Source organism: Macaca mulatta, chromosome 3 (assembly GCF_049350105.2).
Source record: "Macaca mulatta isolate MMU2019108-1 chromosome 3, T2T-MMU8v2.0, whole genome shotgun sequence".
Classification (NCBI taxonomy): Eukaryota; Metazoa; Chordata; class Mammalia; order Primates; family Cercopithecidae; genus Macaca; species Macaca mulatta.
In genome coordinates this window covers 183,363,108-183,379,281 of record NC_133408.1, presented here as the reverse complement: position 1 = coordinate 183,379,281, position 16,174 = coordinate 183,363,108, and the positions used below count along the sequence as shown (strand labels likewise).

Sequence of the window (16,174 nt, the reverse complement as noted above, 5' to 3'; positions counted from 1 at the left end):
GGAGCACATTCTGGGGTGGTCAGTGCCTGAGGCCATAGGATGGTCCCATCCCCTCCTCCAACATGGCACTTACAGGGCCACAGTCGTTCTGGGCCTCCCCTCACCCCACCTCTTGTAGACACTGAGGCACAGATAGCACAGTACTGGGACAAGAGCACTGGGGAATTGTTGGGGGCAGCGGGAGGCAGAGAGAGGCAAGGGATTCCCTTGCTGCATACCAGGAACACTCAGGAAGCCCCATGGAATATCAGGGGTGCTTTGCTAGGGTTAGGGCCACCTGCCTGGCTGGGAATGGGGAGAATAGTCGAAATAATTGACCAAGGCTCCTCCCTGCCTAAATGCTGATTCCTCCTTTAAGACTATCACTATCACATTAAAAAATTCCTGGAAGAGGCATGGAATGTGGCATGACCTCGCCACATTCAGGATGCACCCTGCCCCACACAAGTTCACCCTCAGACTGGGCCTCTGGACAGTCTTTATGAGGAGGTCGTGGGAGGGGGTCAAAGGATCAATTCATCCTCATCCTCCTCGTCTGTGGATCGCAGGCTGGGGCCCTGCAAGATGTCAGCCAGCTCCTCTTCCAGCCCTGGACTCTCCACCAGTTCCAGCTCCTCCAGCTCACCCTCTACCTTGCCTGGGGCCAGGGAGAGAGGGGGCTCTGGGGAAGGGGATGGCACAGGGGTCTCTGGGGAGGCAGCAGTCACATCCCCTGCTCCAGTGGCTCCAGGCCTATCCTCAGGCAGGTTCCAGTTCTCTGCAGAAGGTGGGGGTCCCCCGGGACTCTTTCTAGTTGAAGTCGTGTTCCGGAAGCTGGCAAGGGGAGGGCGGAGCTGCACCCCAGACTTGGTGTGCCCCTCAATGGCCTTCTGTAGCTGAAGAGCAGTGGGAAAGGAAAAGCGGGTAAAAAGTTGGAAAAAGAAAAAAGATGGGGGCAGTGAGAGACAAACAGAAAAGAACAGATACAATGAAAGGACCAAAGAACAGGAAAGACACAGAGTGGCAAAAGGGGGAGAAAGAGAAACAGACAATAAGGAACAATCAGAGAAAGAAGACAGAAAAAGGACAAGAAAAGGGGCGTGACAAAAGATCCACCTGCCCAGACTCAGACCCTTGGGTGACCTCTTCCTTCCTAGTGACCACCTGCAGCCACATCCCCCCACTGCCCTATTTCCACAGCTTTCCCCAAAGCACATCCCCGAGAAACAGTGACTCATGCCTGGAACCCCATCTGAAACCCACACTATCTACGGAAGATCACATGGGCCCCATCTGGGGTGGAGAATTCCATTCCCTTCAGGGCTGTGGCCATAACAGGCTTTGTAGTCTCCTCCACCTCGGCTGGCTGCTTCCTCTACCCTCTCCAATCTCTGCATAAGAAATGGAGAGGGGAGCCGGGCCCTGGTGGCTCACATCTGGAATCGCAGCACTTTGGGAAGCCGAGGTGGGCAGATCACCTGAGGTCAGGAGTTCGAGACCAGCCTGCCCAACATGGTGAAACCCCATCTCTACTAAAAATACAAAAAATTAGCCAGGTGTGGTGGAAGGCACCTGTAATCCCAGCTACTCAGGAGCCTGAGGCAGGAGAATCAGTTGAACCTGAGAGGCAGAGGTTGCAGTGAGCTGAGATCACACCACTGCACTCCAGCCTGGGTGACAAGAGCGAAACTCTGTCTCAAAAAAAAAAAAAAAAAAGAAAAGAAATAGAGAAGGGAATCTGAGGGGACTTCTGAGATGCTAATATCCCCTCTGTCCTCCCTGCATCCCCTTATCTTGTGCCCAGCCTCCCTCCTGCTGCTCAAATGGGACACATCGTGATTACCTCCTCCAGGGCCAAGACGCCCCTGAGCTTCCCCATGCTGGTCACATAAGCGAGGTGGAGGCCGAGGAGTGAGAACAGGGTGTGAGTCTGAGGACGAAGAGCACAGGTCAGTGCATGTTCCTTGCCCCACAGCTCTCCTGCCTTCCCTGCAGCCCTGAGCAGTCAGCAAAGGACTCACCTTGTGCAGGGTTGTCTGCTCCACCAGCTGGAAGGGAGACTGGTCAATACAGCAGGAATCAAAACAGACAGGTTGGCTCAGCTGCTCCTGCTCCCAGGCCTCAATCTGTCAGCCAGAGGATGAAAGTCACGAAAATCACGGAGCCTCCTTTCACCCCAGATACCTGATTTTGATCCCAAACAGCCCTCCTAGCCCCTGCCCAGAATCTGGAAACATGCAAGAACTGATCACAGATCCCCCAGATCAGAGGCCCTCCTCCTTCTTCCCGGGGACAGAGCCTCTCTGCCCTTCCTCATCAGGAACCCCCAACCTACCCTGCAACCCCCAGGTACCCAGAACATCCCTCCCTGTTCTAGGCCCCAACTCTCCCATCCCCTGGCGTCCCAAACATTTGTTATTTCCAACCTATCTTTCCCATCTATTTTCCACGACTACTATAAGATGCGGGGCTCCAATCAAACCAGACTGCTTTCTGCTCTTCAAACACGCCTTCCCCTTTGTCTTTGCTGTTCTGACCATCTAGAGTTCCTTTACCTGCCCTACCCTGTCCCTGCAGTGTACGTATTTCCTGACTCTCCCAATCAGACGTGCTTCTCCCTTTTTTAAATTCTCATAGTATTAGCTGGTCTCACCTTTTCAGAAATGACATTGGCCATACTTCCTGCTGTATTGGCATTTGTCTTACCTTTGCACTTGTCTTGAGTGTTATGTGGTATTGGCTGCTGTATATTGTGAAGAAACTAGCACATCACCTCTCATGCAGAGAACCATGGTGAGTACTTGTTGAAACTGAAGAGCTATACTGGACCTCATGGCACTTAGTTGACTTTAGCAAAGCCGGTTTTTGTTTGTTTGTTTTGGTCTATGACAGAAGCATTAAGGCACAAAGGCCAACCATCCTCTTCACTTTAGATATGCACACCAAAATTCCCAAGAGTCCAAATAATCCATTACATCTCTGGCTCTCATACATTTTTCTAAAATTTCTAAAATCTCTTTTCAGTCAGTACCCTCTGAATGATCTAGAACTCTATTTTCCTATTTGTCCAAATCTATACCTCTCAGACTTCAGAGAACATCACCAAAGGGCATTATATAGATTTAGGATCTAGTGTGTAGCCCATAGTGATGCTCACTCCACCTGTCCTGTCCTGATATTTCTGGATTACAATCATGCCTCCTCTATACTCTCATCTTCCTGACTAATGGATTACACAGGGTTACATAGCATAGGATGGATGACCACTTAGCAGGTGTGTTGTAGAGAAGATTTAGGTATAGGATGGGGGCTAGACCTTGCCAACCATGGTTTGGTCCATTCCGTCCTCTTGGTCTTTTCTATGATAATCTGTGGCCTTACGTTCCATTTTTGCCTTTCCTTAACAATAACGCGGCAACATTTTCAGTGAATGATTATCAAGTACATCCTCTTTGCCAAGCATTATTCTAATTGCCGTACCCGTCTTAGCTCATTTAATCTTCTCCAATAACTCTATCATTATCTTCACTTTATAGATGAGGAAACAGGCACAGTGTGGAAGTCATTTGCCCAGGATTACACAGTCAGTAATTGGTGGAGCTGGGCTTCTAACCTTGACTGCTGTTTGCATTCCAGGTACATCTCCAGCTTTTGCCTAAGGGATGCAGGATGTTGCTGTTGAGGCTGATGTGTTCCACTACTTGAATAAGCTCGGTACCAGTTAGAAACAGAGCTCTGTGTGTACTCCAGAGTATGCAGAATTAAACAAATCCTAGTAGGGACTTCTGGCAACACATAATTGAATCTTTCAATATTCCCATACTGCCCCCATACCATTTTTTGGTCAATATCAACATCTTGATATTGTCAAGGGTATCATCTGGTCTGAAAATTGTGTTCAAAATATCCTGAATTTCAACTCCTATTGGATCTTATCCCTCTAAAATGTCTCAGTGGGTCACATGGGAATTGGTAGCTCCTTGAAGTCCTCCCTGGGAAAGACATAAGCTAGAAATGATGGTCTATCTTACTTTTAATCCCTGGCTGCACTTTATTTCCAGTGGTCATTTGATAGCCACACTGATAAACTAGTTGGTTTTCAATCTTTGGAGCATTAAATTAAAAAAAAAAAAGAAAAAAAGAAAAGCTTATTATTATTGGTTTGAGCAGCCTAACAAAGTACTCCTTAATTGCAATTATGGCCTTTCTGATTTCTGCTTGTGGGCAGAAGGAATAGTTGTTCCTTTCCCCCTGTGATCATCTATTTGAGTTTTTCACAAGTCATTTGTCAGAAGTGTGTGTGTTTTGAGGGGTGGGGAAGGTTTTCCTTCTCTCTTGTCACTCACAACACCCTCCTCCAACCCTGTAATGCTTTTCATTGTCAGCACATATATATTCCAGATATCCAATAAGATGTTTACTTAAAAATAATATCCGCTGTGTGTGTTTGTCAGCTTCATACTTTACAAGCTTTATGTTTTCAGCGATTGCAGCAAACTGTGCATTCTTTTACCATATGGAATAGTTGCCAATGGATTTTTTGTTGTTCCTCCACAACCCCTTGGTATGTTCTGATCTGGACCCTTCAGCTACCTGCTTCCAATCACTATTCCACATTCTGTTCCCTCTTCACAACCAAGTGCATTCAGAATGCTTGACTTTTCTCTCTTGAAGATCGGATAACCACCTCTTTTAGGAAAGTAGGCATTTGTTTGTCCCCATGAGGAACCATGGTCATTATTTTCTTCCTTTTTCAATTCTTCCCAGTAGCAATGCCTAGCATTTTCCAGTTGTTCACTATCTCAGGGCCCTGATCAATCCAGCACAGTAACCTCCACCAGGGGCAGATTTCCTCATTTTGGTCATTTTGGTTTTTTTTTTTGCTTTTGCTTTTTCTTTTCTTTTCTTCTCTTTTCTTTCTTTCTTTTTTTTTTTTTGTGGGTTTTTTTTTGTTTGTTTGTTTTGTTTTGTTTTTGAAGTGGAGTCTGGCTCTGTCACTCAGGCTGGAGTGCAGTGGTGCGATCTCCCCTCACTGCAACCCCCGCCTCCCAGGTTCAAGTGATTTTCGTGCCTCAGCCTCCCAAGTACCTGGGATTACAGGCGTGTGCCACTATGCCCGGTTAATTTTTGTATTTTTAGTAGAAATGGGGTTTCACCATGTTAGCCAGGCTGGTCTCAAACTTCTGACCTCAAGTCATCTGCCTGCCTCAGCCTCCCAAAGTGCTGGGATTACAGGCGTGAGCCACCACGCCCAGCCTCCCATTTTAGTTTTGATGTTCTTCTTCCATGTTGCTGTTTTAGTGCCAGCCTCCTGGTGACATTTTACCTCCATTAAAGCTTTGCCTGATCCAGAAAGTCCATAATCTCTAAAAGATCTGGGGCTCATCTTAGCACCATGGCCCCATTTACTCATGGAGGCTCAAAGTTTTTCTCCTGAAATGACGTGTCCCTCCGAGAACACCTCCATGTCCCACCACACACTCATTAATCTCTCCATAATCATCCTTATTTCCATCCTGTCAAAATACTTCCCATCTAGATCACATTCTATTTCACGACAACACAATAAAGAAGGTAGAAACAAATTAGAAATATCTTCATTTGACAGAACAATCTACCCCAGATTTTGGTTTCCCTTACTCACCTCTTCAGGTGACATGTTATCCACTAAATCTGTGGAATCCTAGAGAAGAAAGACACAGGTCCAAGTTCTTTCCCTCTTCTTCCCATGGTTCATATGGTTCCCAATGAAACAATAGCCATCCCTCCCTGGCCAGGACCACCGATGCCTCCTTTCCATTAATCATCCCTTCCATATGATTAAACTCCTCCTCCTTGGTGGGGTCTCTGCCTTCCTGATTTAAGAACCATGGGTTTCTCACTCTTCAAGGGTAGGCTCCCTTTCCCCTCTATCCCAAACACATCTCCTCACCTGGGTTGCTTTCTTCTTTGGGGGGCGAGCTCTGCCCAGCAGGCAGTGAAGCAAGGACTGGAAGATGGAGGGTCTTTGACCTGACAGGAAAGGTGAGGGGATGGAAATGGACACAAAGCAACAGGAAACGGCTAGGGGCCCCACGCAGTGCCTGACACTTGCCTCCAAAGAGCTGCACTTCCCAGATACCTCACCCTCTCTTCCACCATCCTAAATCACCCTCTGCTCCCACTCCCTGGGACAGTGACAAGGAGAATTGATGAATAAGAACCCTTTCCTCCTTCAATGCCCCAGCCTCACCCCCGACCCTACACCACATAGGAGTTGCATGCAGGTCAAGGTCAGGTCCAAGTGACCAGAGATAACCCACAAGGCATGAATTGGGGTGCATGAGGGAAGAGCGTCACCTGCAGGCTCTGGTGCTTCCGGCTGCTGTTTGTGGCCAGGCAGAGGCCCATTGGGCTCTTCTGGGGACAGAGGGGCAGTAGTAGAGGGATGGAGAGGAAGGGAAGGAGGAAGCTGTAAGGAAGAGTAAGAAGTCTCAGCCTGGAAGCAGAGACTGCCTGAGTGGGCCTTCATGCCTTTACCAGTCGGTTAGGCAGTGGATGTTCTGGGAAAGCGAACTCTGTTCTTCCCCCCAGTTCAGAAATTCCTGTATCCCTTTGAATTGTCGAGACCATCATCTGCAACCTTATCTTCTTTAGTCCCTGGACCCAGAGGCACTGGTCTCTTTGGTACCTGACCCAGAATTTCTGGCTTTCTCAGTTACCAGCCTCTCCCCTCCCTCTTCCCACTACTTTCAGGGAAACTACCCCTGTCCCAAGCCCAGCCCAGCCCAGACGACGCTTTTCCTTTTGCCCCTGATCTATTCCACTCCCTGGCCCTTCCTGGCGCGGTCACCTCGCTCTTCCCAGAGACGTCTTCGTCTTCATCCTCATCCACAAAGGCGAAGGACTCGGGCCGGCCTGGAGGCGCGCCGGGGAGCCCCTCCCCAGCCAGCCGCGCCTTCCCGTCGTAAGGCAGCTCCGACAACTTCCGCGCTATCTCCTGGGCCGCGCGCAGCCTGCGCTCAGGACACAGGTGGCGCTGCAGGAGGGCCTGCAGTTCCGACCGCTCCACCGAGCCCAGCAGGATCATTGAATCTGAGGGAAACCCACGCCCTGCCTGAGCGCCTCCTCCAAGCCCTCCCGCACCACCGCGCTCCGCATCCCTGAGAAGGAGCGGAGAAGCACCACCCCGCCCCCCCCGCCCCCCCGCCCCCCCCCGCCCCGTCCCCACATCTTTCTCAGCTTCCTACAAACTCATTTTAAGAATCCTGCAAGATTAACCTCACTCCCTTTTATTTCATCCATTTAGCAGGTACGGGGCCAATTCCAATTAGTAGAGCACTAATTGGGCTAATTTGTACTTATTTTGATGAGGCCTTATATAGATTTCAGATAGGTGAGCTGATAATTAAGTAGGCGAACCAATGCTGTCCAAATAAAAAGAAACATGAGAAGCCATTTAAATAAGCTGAGACGTGAATCACGCTTTGAAAGAACTCTATAAGCAATACAAACATTATATCTCTCCCTGGAAGAAGGGAAACAAGGGAACTCTCCCTGTTGTATCTGACATTTCATCATTTAAAAAACCTGGGCCGGGCGCGGTGGCTCAGGCCTGTAATCCCAGCACTTTGGAAGGCCGAGGTGGGCGCGTCGCCTGAGGTCAGGAGTTCGAGACCAGCTTTGGCCAACATGGTGAAACCCCATCTCTATTGAAAATACAAAAATTAGCTGGGCGTGGTGGCAGGCGCCTGTAATCCCAGCTACTCGGGAGGCTGAGGCAGGAGAATCGTTTGAACCCGGGAGGCAGAGGTTGCAGTGAGCTGAGATCGCACCACTGCACTCCAGCCTGGACAACAAGAGCAAGATTTTGTCTAAAAAACAAACAAACAAACAAACAAAAACAAAAAACCCTGCTAGGATAAAAACAAAATGCCTACTTTTCCTGAGAAGGTTCTTTTATATGATTATAGAAATTCTGCTACTATAATTAACATTTTTATTAAGTTTTAAGGCCATGACATTGCAGCAGTGTTATGGAGATGAATTCTGCTGTTAGGTCTCAGTCATTATTATGAAAACCTTGCACCTCACTTCTTGGCTGTGCCCCTGCTCTAATAAAGAGCCTCTGCTGTAGAACATGGAAGGTATCTGAGATTTGGGAAAATATTTGAATTAATCCAATTTGAGAAATTTGGATATTCTGATTATCAGAAATCAGAACTAACAATCTTAATGGCTCTAAATGACCCTACATAATTTTTCTTAATTACACTAATTCAAACACTAGGAAAGAGTTCATTTAATATCTAGTAGATACCTATAACAAGGCACTCTGGGCATATAGAATCCATAGACTCTATTCTCAAGGAATGCCCACCTAGTGAGGAAGACAAGATACAGATATATAAACGACAATAAGAAATCATACAAAGCAGGATGAGGTGTCAATGGATGGTGAAGGCAGAGAAATGTGAAATTATTGTTTACTAAAAACCATTCACTCCTCCATATGAAACAGTTCCAGCCAGGCGCAGTGGTTCACGCCTGTAATCCCAGCACTTTGGGAGGCTGAGGTGGGTGGATCGCCTGAGGTCAGGAGTTCGAGACCAGCCTGGCCAACAAGATGAAACCCCGTCTCTACTGAAAATACAAAATTAGCAGGGCATGGTGGTGTGTTCCTGTAATCCCAGCTACTCGGGAGACTGAGGCAGGAAAATTGCTTAGAACCCAGGAGATGGAGGCTGCAGTGAGCTGAGATGTTGCCATTGCAGTCCTGCCTGGGCAACAGAGCAAGGCTCTGTCAAAAAAGAAAGAAAGAGAGAGAGAAAGAAAGAGAGACAGAGAAAGAAAAAAAGAAAGAAAGAAAGAAAGAAAGAAAGAAAGAAAGAAAGAAAGAAAGAAAGAAAGAAAGAAAGAAAGAAAGAAAGAGAGAGAGAAAGAAGAAGAAGGAGGAGGAGGAGGGGAAGGAAGGAAGGAAGGAAGGAAGGAAGGAAGGAAGGAAGGAAGGAAGGAAAGAAAGAAAGAAAACTCTTCCATAAGTTGGGCATTAAAGAACAAGCAGGACTTACTTAAGCATCAAATGGAACCATGTAAGAAGCTATGGGATTTACATTAATTGTCATTATTCATGGATTCCCTATTTGTGAATTCAGCTAGTCACTAAAATATATTTGTAACACAAAACCAATAGTAGAGGTGCTTTCAGTGTAATTTGCAGACATGCATAGAGCAACAAAGATTTTTAGTTGCCCGATGCCCCAGTTCGCAGCTGAAGTTGAACAAAGCAGTGCTCTACCTTCTTGTTTCAGTTTTCACACCGTAAACAGGTGCTCATTTTGTAGTCTATTTAATGCCATCCTTTTTACATTTTTGTGCTTTGTGTTGGTGATTTTGTTGCTAAAAATGGCCACCAAATATATGTCAAAGTGCTGTCTACTGTTCCTAGTGCAAGAAGGCTGTGATGAGCCTTATTGAGAAAATATGTGTGTTAAGTAAGCTTAATTCAGGCAAGGGTTATAGTGCCGTTGGCCACAAATTCAATATTAATTAATCAACAATATCTATGAAATAAGGTGTCTTTACCAGAAACACACATACAACAAGGTTATGTATTGATTGGTTGATGGAAATGTGACCAGAGACTCACAGGAATCCAGGCCTGCATTTTTCCTAGGAGCAATTGTTCAGTATAGTATTTGAACTTAATACTTAATTGAACGTGACTACCATGAATTATGAGAATTGACTGTATTTAGTGGGTTTTTTTTTTTTTTTTTTGACAGAGTTTCATTCTTGTTGCCCAGGTTGCAGTACAATGACGTGATCTTGGCTCATTGCAACCTCCGTCTCCCGGGTTCTAATTACAGGCATGCGCCACCATGCCCGGCTAATTTTGTATTTTTAGTAGAGACAGCATTTCTCCTGTCTTTGGTCAGACTGGTCTCGAACTCCTGACCTCAGGTGATCCGCCCACCTCGGCCTCCCAAAGTGCTGGGATTACAGGCATGAGCCACCATGCCCAGCCCTTTTAATTGGATTTTTAACTGTCTTTTTGTGCTTGTGTATGGCTTAATTTTTCCTTCCTTGTACATAGCACATTGGATGGCCCCTAAAGACAAAGCCCCCACCACGGGGCCTCCTCTACCTCTATGTGACACTTATTCAGGTCATTAGCTCTGGAGTCTGCTTCTTTCCTTCCCACTGACCTTTTGAGTCAACCAGTGGTAAAGTCTTGACTGTGGTGGTCTGGAGCAGGGTTCGCAACTCCCCATATGTGTAAGAAGCTGAAACAAACTTCACATCACGTACCATGATGTCCTCAACAAAGATGGTATATTTACTATGGAGGGAGAAAGCATGGTGGGTTAGCCCCACCATATACCTATCCCTTCCATTCCTCCCATAAGATTTGCCATACTTTCAGTCACTCACAATATCTATTAAATGCATGAGAATATAATAATAATTTAAAACAATGTTTCCAAACATTAACCCTAAGCTCAATCTCAGCCTCTGAACCTCCCACTCTCCCCATCAGATCTGAACTAATTCCATCTAGTGCCCCTGACCTGAGCTGGTTCCAGCCAAGGTCAGGCAAGTAGGGTAGCTTCTTGACCTGGATGATGCTGTCATAGAGAGAGGGCTGCAGGCTCTGAGCCACCATATTGGCCAAGATAACAGCCACCATCATGGGCAGGATGTGAGCAATCTGACCCGTTAATTCGAAGCAAATCACAGCTGTGGAGACTGTGTGGGACACGGCACCAGTCAGCGCTGCTGCTCCTAGAATGACACAGGAATGCACCTGTAGGTTAGGACTACCGTTCTTAGCATGGAGGACATATGGGGATGGGATGGGAATAACACGGAATGAGAGACAAGATCCTGGTCAGTGCCAACACTCATAATGATTTGTCAAGAATAGGGACTAGAATACTGAACTCTTAGGAAATCATCATTTTGATCTCATTCTATAACCTTCACCAAGTTACAAAATCTTTGTGTGCGCCAAAATTTTCATTTATAATATGAAGATAGTGATGTCCTATCCATTCCTTGCTTTTAAAAGTTTGGATGATTATTCACTGAGCATTTTATTTTATTTATGTTTAATTATTATTATTATTTGAGACAGAGTCTCACTCTGTCACACAGGCTGGAGTGCAGTGGTGCAATCTCGGCTCATGGCAACCTCCACCTCCCAGGTTCAAATGATTTTCCTGCCTTGGTCTTCCAAGTAGCCAGGACTACAGGCATGCACCACCACACACGTCTAATTGTTGTATTTTTAGTAGAAACAGGGTTTGCCATGTTGGCCAGACTGGTCTCAAATTCCTGGCCTCAAGTTATCCGTCTGCCTCAGCCTCCCAAAGTGCTGAGATTACAGGCGTGAGCCACTGTATCAGGTCTCTTCACTGAGCATTTTACAACTCAGTTATGACATTTTTTTTTTACGTTGGGCTTTAGGTATTAATGCCAAGAATTAATGAGTAAATAGAGTGGAAACCCAAGAATCGTGCTGTGGACTTGGAGCAATGAGACTTGTGTCAGATCCTGCTGTTACTATTTCTCAATGGAATGAGTAGAGCTTAATTCCTCTGGAATCCCATGCTCTCAACTATAAAGTGAAAGGGGTCATTTAGATGATTTCTAAGGCCCTTGTAGATCTGAAACTTTATAATTCTATAAGCTCCCTGAAGATAGAATCTATCTTGTTAATTTTTGGTTGTTTTCCCACTAACCAAAATAGTCACTTGTGCATTAACTATATTTCTTATTTAAATATGGAAGAGATACCCTATGGGGAAAATGTAGAGGAAGGCACATATGAAAATGTAACAAGAAAAAGTCAGCTGTGCGTGGTGGCTCATGCCTATAATCCTAGCACTTTGGGAGGCCAAGACGGGTGGATGACTTGAGGCCAGGAGTTTGAGACCAGCCTGGCCAATATAGTGAAACCCCATCTCTACTAAAATTACAAAAATTAGCCAGGCATGGTGGCATGTGCCTGTAATCCCAGCTACTTGGGAGGCTGAGGCAGGGGAATCACTTGAGCCCAGGAGGCAGAGGTTGCAGTGAACCCAGATTGTGACACTGCACTCCTGGGCAACAGAGCAAGACTCTGGAAAGAAAAGAAGAGAAGAGAGGAAAGAAGGAAGGCAGGAAGGCAGGAAGGCAGGCAGGCAGGAAGGAAGGAAAGCAGGAAAGCAGGAAGGAAGGAAGGAAGGAAGGAAGGAAGGAAGGAAGGAAGGAAGAAAGAAAGAAAGAAAGAAAGAAAGAAAGAAAGAAAGAAAGAAAGAAAGAAAGAAAGAAAGAAAGGGAGAGAGCAAGCAAGAAAGCACCACAAAAGGGAAATATAGGGAGGAATGACACTACTGGATATTGCATACAACATGCTTCAGAACATAAACAATCACAGGATGTGTATACAAGGAAATGTTCACAAGGGAGGCATGTGTACCAGGAAGTCATGAAGTTGGGGAACAAGAGCAGTGACCCTCATTGATGAAAGAGGCTTTTATAAAGAAACTATGTCAGGTGAGCAGGGTACCAAGTGAGCTAGAAAGCTGGTCAGCAATTCTCTATCTAGGGAAGGCATGGCCTGAGATGCTATGGAATTTTGGTGAGGAAGGGAGGAAGCACAATAATCCCAGGATTCTATTGGTGTTAGGCATAGCTCTATCTTAGAAGTCATTTTAGAATAAAGAAACTAGGGCTCAGAAGCAGCTATCTTGCTTCATGGTCACTGATAACAAGCAGCAGGAGAAATCTAGAGCTATGTTTCTTAGCTCTTAGTCCTGTGCTCTTAACTCCCCATCAATATAAACACGTCTCAGGTTGAGTCAATCGCCTGCAACCTGAGCCAATCACCTGCATTGTTGGTTCCATGATTCCTAGGAAGGAAAGATAGAACCCTTATCAAACATCCAGACACAATCCTAGAATCTTACGATCTCATTTGATCCCTATGACCCTTTTCCACATGAGGAAACTAAGGCTCACAGAAGTTCAATAAGAAATAATGAGAGTCAGAGTCATAGGTATGTTATCTGAGTATAAGTCGAGTTAAGTAGCACTAAATTAAAATTGTATTGTGTAGCCTAGAATGAAGATCCAATGGGAGAGTTTAAGTGTGGGAGTCTGGAGTACTCAATGTTTGATTACAGGGAAGTGGGAATGTTTCTCACCAATTACTGCATAGCCCCCAGGTAGGATCTTATAGATGATGTCATCAAATAAAATACCATCAGGAAACAGCATGGCCATGATCTCTCCTACCAGCCTTCCAAATGCAGCTCCTAGAGGAAAGATAAAAGGAAGTTATCTGAAAAAGATAAAAGAAAGATAAAAGGTGTTACAAGATCCAAGTTCCTTGCTCTCTGTTTGCAGAACCAATCTCTCCTGGGGTGTTAAGACGAAATACAAACTCCCAGCATCCCGGGCCTTTCCTTATGTTTCCGGTATCCTAGATTGCAACTCTGAGTCAGACCCCAGGCTTCCCATCAGAACTTACCTAGCACAAACACAGGCATGAAGCCTCCGCAGGGTATGGGCATAGTGGTGGCCACGATGGACATCCAGAACTGCAGTAAAAAGAAGCGTTGGAATACCCTTTCAGCTCTGCCCAGTAGACATGCACACACACATCTCCCTTCCCACTATCCTTTCTGCAGAAATCCTGGGATAGCTGATCCTTCTGAAAGCCACTTTGTCTGTCACCCTTCTTCCAGAAACAAAAACCATAGAGCTCTCAGGCTAAGAGATTACCAAAGACAATACAGGAATACTATCAGAAGTTTCCTCCAGATGACTAGACCAAATCCCTCCTACTTTGAGTGCCTGTATTTGCCTTTCAGCAGTCTAGAACAAAGAATGGAGCCCCAGAGTACTTCTCTTTCTCTGCCCCCAAAGAGCCCCAGCCCACTGTACCCTTTTAGTCCAGAAAGTTTGCCTCAGCAAATAGCCTGAAACTCTTGAAGCTGGAGGAAAACGTTTCCTACTCAGGTTATATTTCTGAAAAGGAGCTCCAGTTCTTTCTTTATTTTTTATTATTTTTATTTATTTATTTATTTATTTTGAGACAGGGTCTTGCTCTGTCACCCAGCACCCAAGCTGAAATGCAGTACCATGATCTCGGTTCACTGCAACCTCTGCCTCCAAGGTCCAAGCTATTTTCCTGCCTCAGCCTCCCGAGTAGCTGGGACTATAGGTGCATGCCATCATGCCCACCTAATTTTTTTGTATTTTTAGTAGAAATGGAGTTTTGCTATGTTGACCAAGCTGGTCTTGAACTCCTGACCTCAGGCAATCTGCCCGCCTCTGCCTCCCAAAGTGCTGGGATTACAGGTGTGAGTCACTGCGCCCGGTCGAGGAGCTCCAGTTCTAAGTGTCAGACATTTAAAGTCTGAGTGACTTATCTGATCATTCATAGAACCATCTATATGGTGAAACTCACAGTAGAACCTGGAGAGAAGACTTACTTGCCTGAGCCACTTGCTTTAATCATCAGATCACCTTAAACAAGGATCAAAATTTAGATCTGTCCTGGCTATATACTGGAAGGGTAAATTGAGAAAGCTTGATAAGTCAGCCAATGTAATGGAAAAAAAAAAATCTCTAAGGCCAACTTTGTAAGCTAGAACTCCAATAGAAATTGAGACAATTTTACAAAAAGCAATATGTACATTTTGAGGCAAAGAGTACAAAAGAATTGGCCGGGCGTGGTGTCTCACACCTGTAATCCCAGCACTTTGGGAGGCCGAGGTGGGTAGATCACAAAGTCAGGAGCTCGAGACCATTCTGGCTAACACGGTGAAACCCAATCTCTACTAAAAATACAAAAAAAAAAAAAAAAAAAATTAGCCGGGCGAGGTGGCGGGCACCTGCAGTCCCAGCTACTCGGGAGACTGAGGCAGGGGAATGGCGTGAACCCGGGAGGTGGGACTTGCAATGAGCTGAGATCTTGCTTCTTGCCACTGTACTCCAGCCTGGGCGATGAACGAGACATGGTCTCAAGAAAAAAAAGAGTACAAAAGAATTGAGAAATAGAATGGAAAAAAGGCTAGTTGTTGAACTTTTTAAATATCTGTAAAAGAAATAAAAGTATGAGATGTAATATGTAAGCAAAGCAACAGGTTTATATGGCCCTTCCAAAATAAGTAAACCACTCTCAGAAAACGATCTCAAACTTATTAGGTACAAGAGGGTAGCAGCTAAAGTTCAGACAAACTGCCAAGGTGAAAGTATTCACAGTTTTAGAGCTGTGCGCAATTGCACTGTAAGCTAATGAGAAATATATTTCTTAATTTTCAGAACCTTAGGAAGAAAGAACTTCCCCCATCCAGGGCTGACCTCAGGAAGCAGTGACAAAGACTCAGAGAAAGTCTCATCCCAGAAGCTCTGAGATGAGGCAAAACACATACTCCTTCATGTCAGAATATGACTATTCAAAACAGTTGAGAACTATAAAAATAAATGGGCAAAATGAAGAGAATAGAGACTGAGAATCCCCTGAGGACAGAGAGTGCATCTTGTCCTTTCTGCCTTCCCTCTGCACTGGTGCATAGCGCTCAGTAAATGTAGGAACGATGTAGCTAGGTGAGTAGGTAGAAAGGAAGGAAGGAAAGAACGAAGATGGGCTGAACAAATAGTATTCATGCAAAGCAGGAAAAGCTTCTCAGAGCTAATATTTGCTAAAACACTAAAGAGTAATGCTCATCCAAGGGAACTTGTTTTAAAATGCAGATGACCAGACCCCACTGGAAGCTACCACATCAGATTGTCTGCAGATAGGGCTATAGGCACTTGTAATTTAAGCTTCTTAAGTGATTCTGACATTTAACAGTTGGATACCCCTTGAACTATCCTGTACCATCTCTTTGAAATAAGTATGTAAGAGCCATAAGAGATTTTGTAGGCTCAGGTTAATCTGAAAGCTCTAGCAATTCATATAACAGGTGACCAATAGGTCTGATTTCAGAGGATGTACTTTAGATTATCCTCCAAGATATGTGTAAGAACAGTATTAAGATCAGAGGACATTGAAGTTATCAACTCCGGTAGTAAGGATGTTGACACATGAGATTAGCAAACTTTTTTTAGCTATTGGCACGTGAAAGAAAAGATCCAGAAGTAATGTGAAACACAAATAACTCCCAAGACTGTCTTCTTTCTTTCTCTTTCTTTTCTTTTTTCTCTTATCTTCTCTTTTCTT

The 16,174-nt window shown here is 45.3% G+C and overlaps 1 protein-coding gene across 3 annotated transcripts in view; it reads right to left on the bottom strand.

The window, feature by feature from the left end:
- Nucleotides 1–327: 327 nt before the first annotated feature.
- Nucleotides 328–16,174, bottom strand: part of CLCN1 (chloride voltage-gated channel 1) — a 37,443-nt gene continuing 21,596 nt past the window's right edge. For 2 of the 3 annotated variants that reach the window (XM_001092282.4, XM_077997608.1), the window contains exons 13-23: nucleotides 13,475–13,544; nucleotides 13,149–13,259; nucleotides 10,530–10,743; nucleotides 10,167–10,300; nucleotides 6,812–7,053; nucleotides 6,319–6,430; nucleotides 5,912–5,991; nucleotides 5,624–5,662; nucleotides 2,001–2,105; nucleotides 1,823–1,909; nucleotides 328–875 (exon numbers count right to left, since the gene is read on the bottom strand). In XM_001092282.4, coding sequence (XP_001092282.3) covers nucleotides 504–875; nucleotides 1,823–1,909; nucleotides 2,001–2,105; nucleotides 5,624–5,662; nucleotides 5,912–5,991; nucleotides 6,319–6,430; nucleotides 6,812–7,053; nucleotides 10,167–10,300; nucleotides 10,530–10,743; nucleotides 13,149–13,259; nucleotides 13,475–13,544 — 1,566 coding nt within the window. In that variant the 3' untranslated portion in view covers nucleotides 328–503. The remainder of the gene's footprint in view (nucleotides 876–1,822; nucleotides 1,910–2,000; nucleotides 2,106–5,623; nucleotides 5,663–5,911; nucleotides 5,992–6,318; nucleotides 6,431–6,811; nucleotides 7,054–10,166; nucleotides 10,301–10,529; nucleotides 10,744–13,148; nucleotides 13,260–13,474; nucleotides 13,545–16,174) is intronic. The other variant, XM_077997609.1, reaches the window with a different exon arrangement.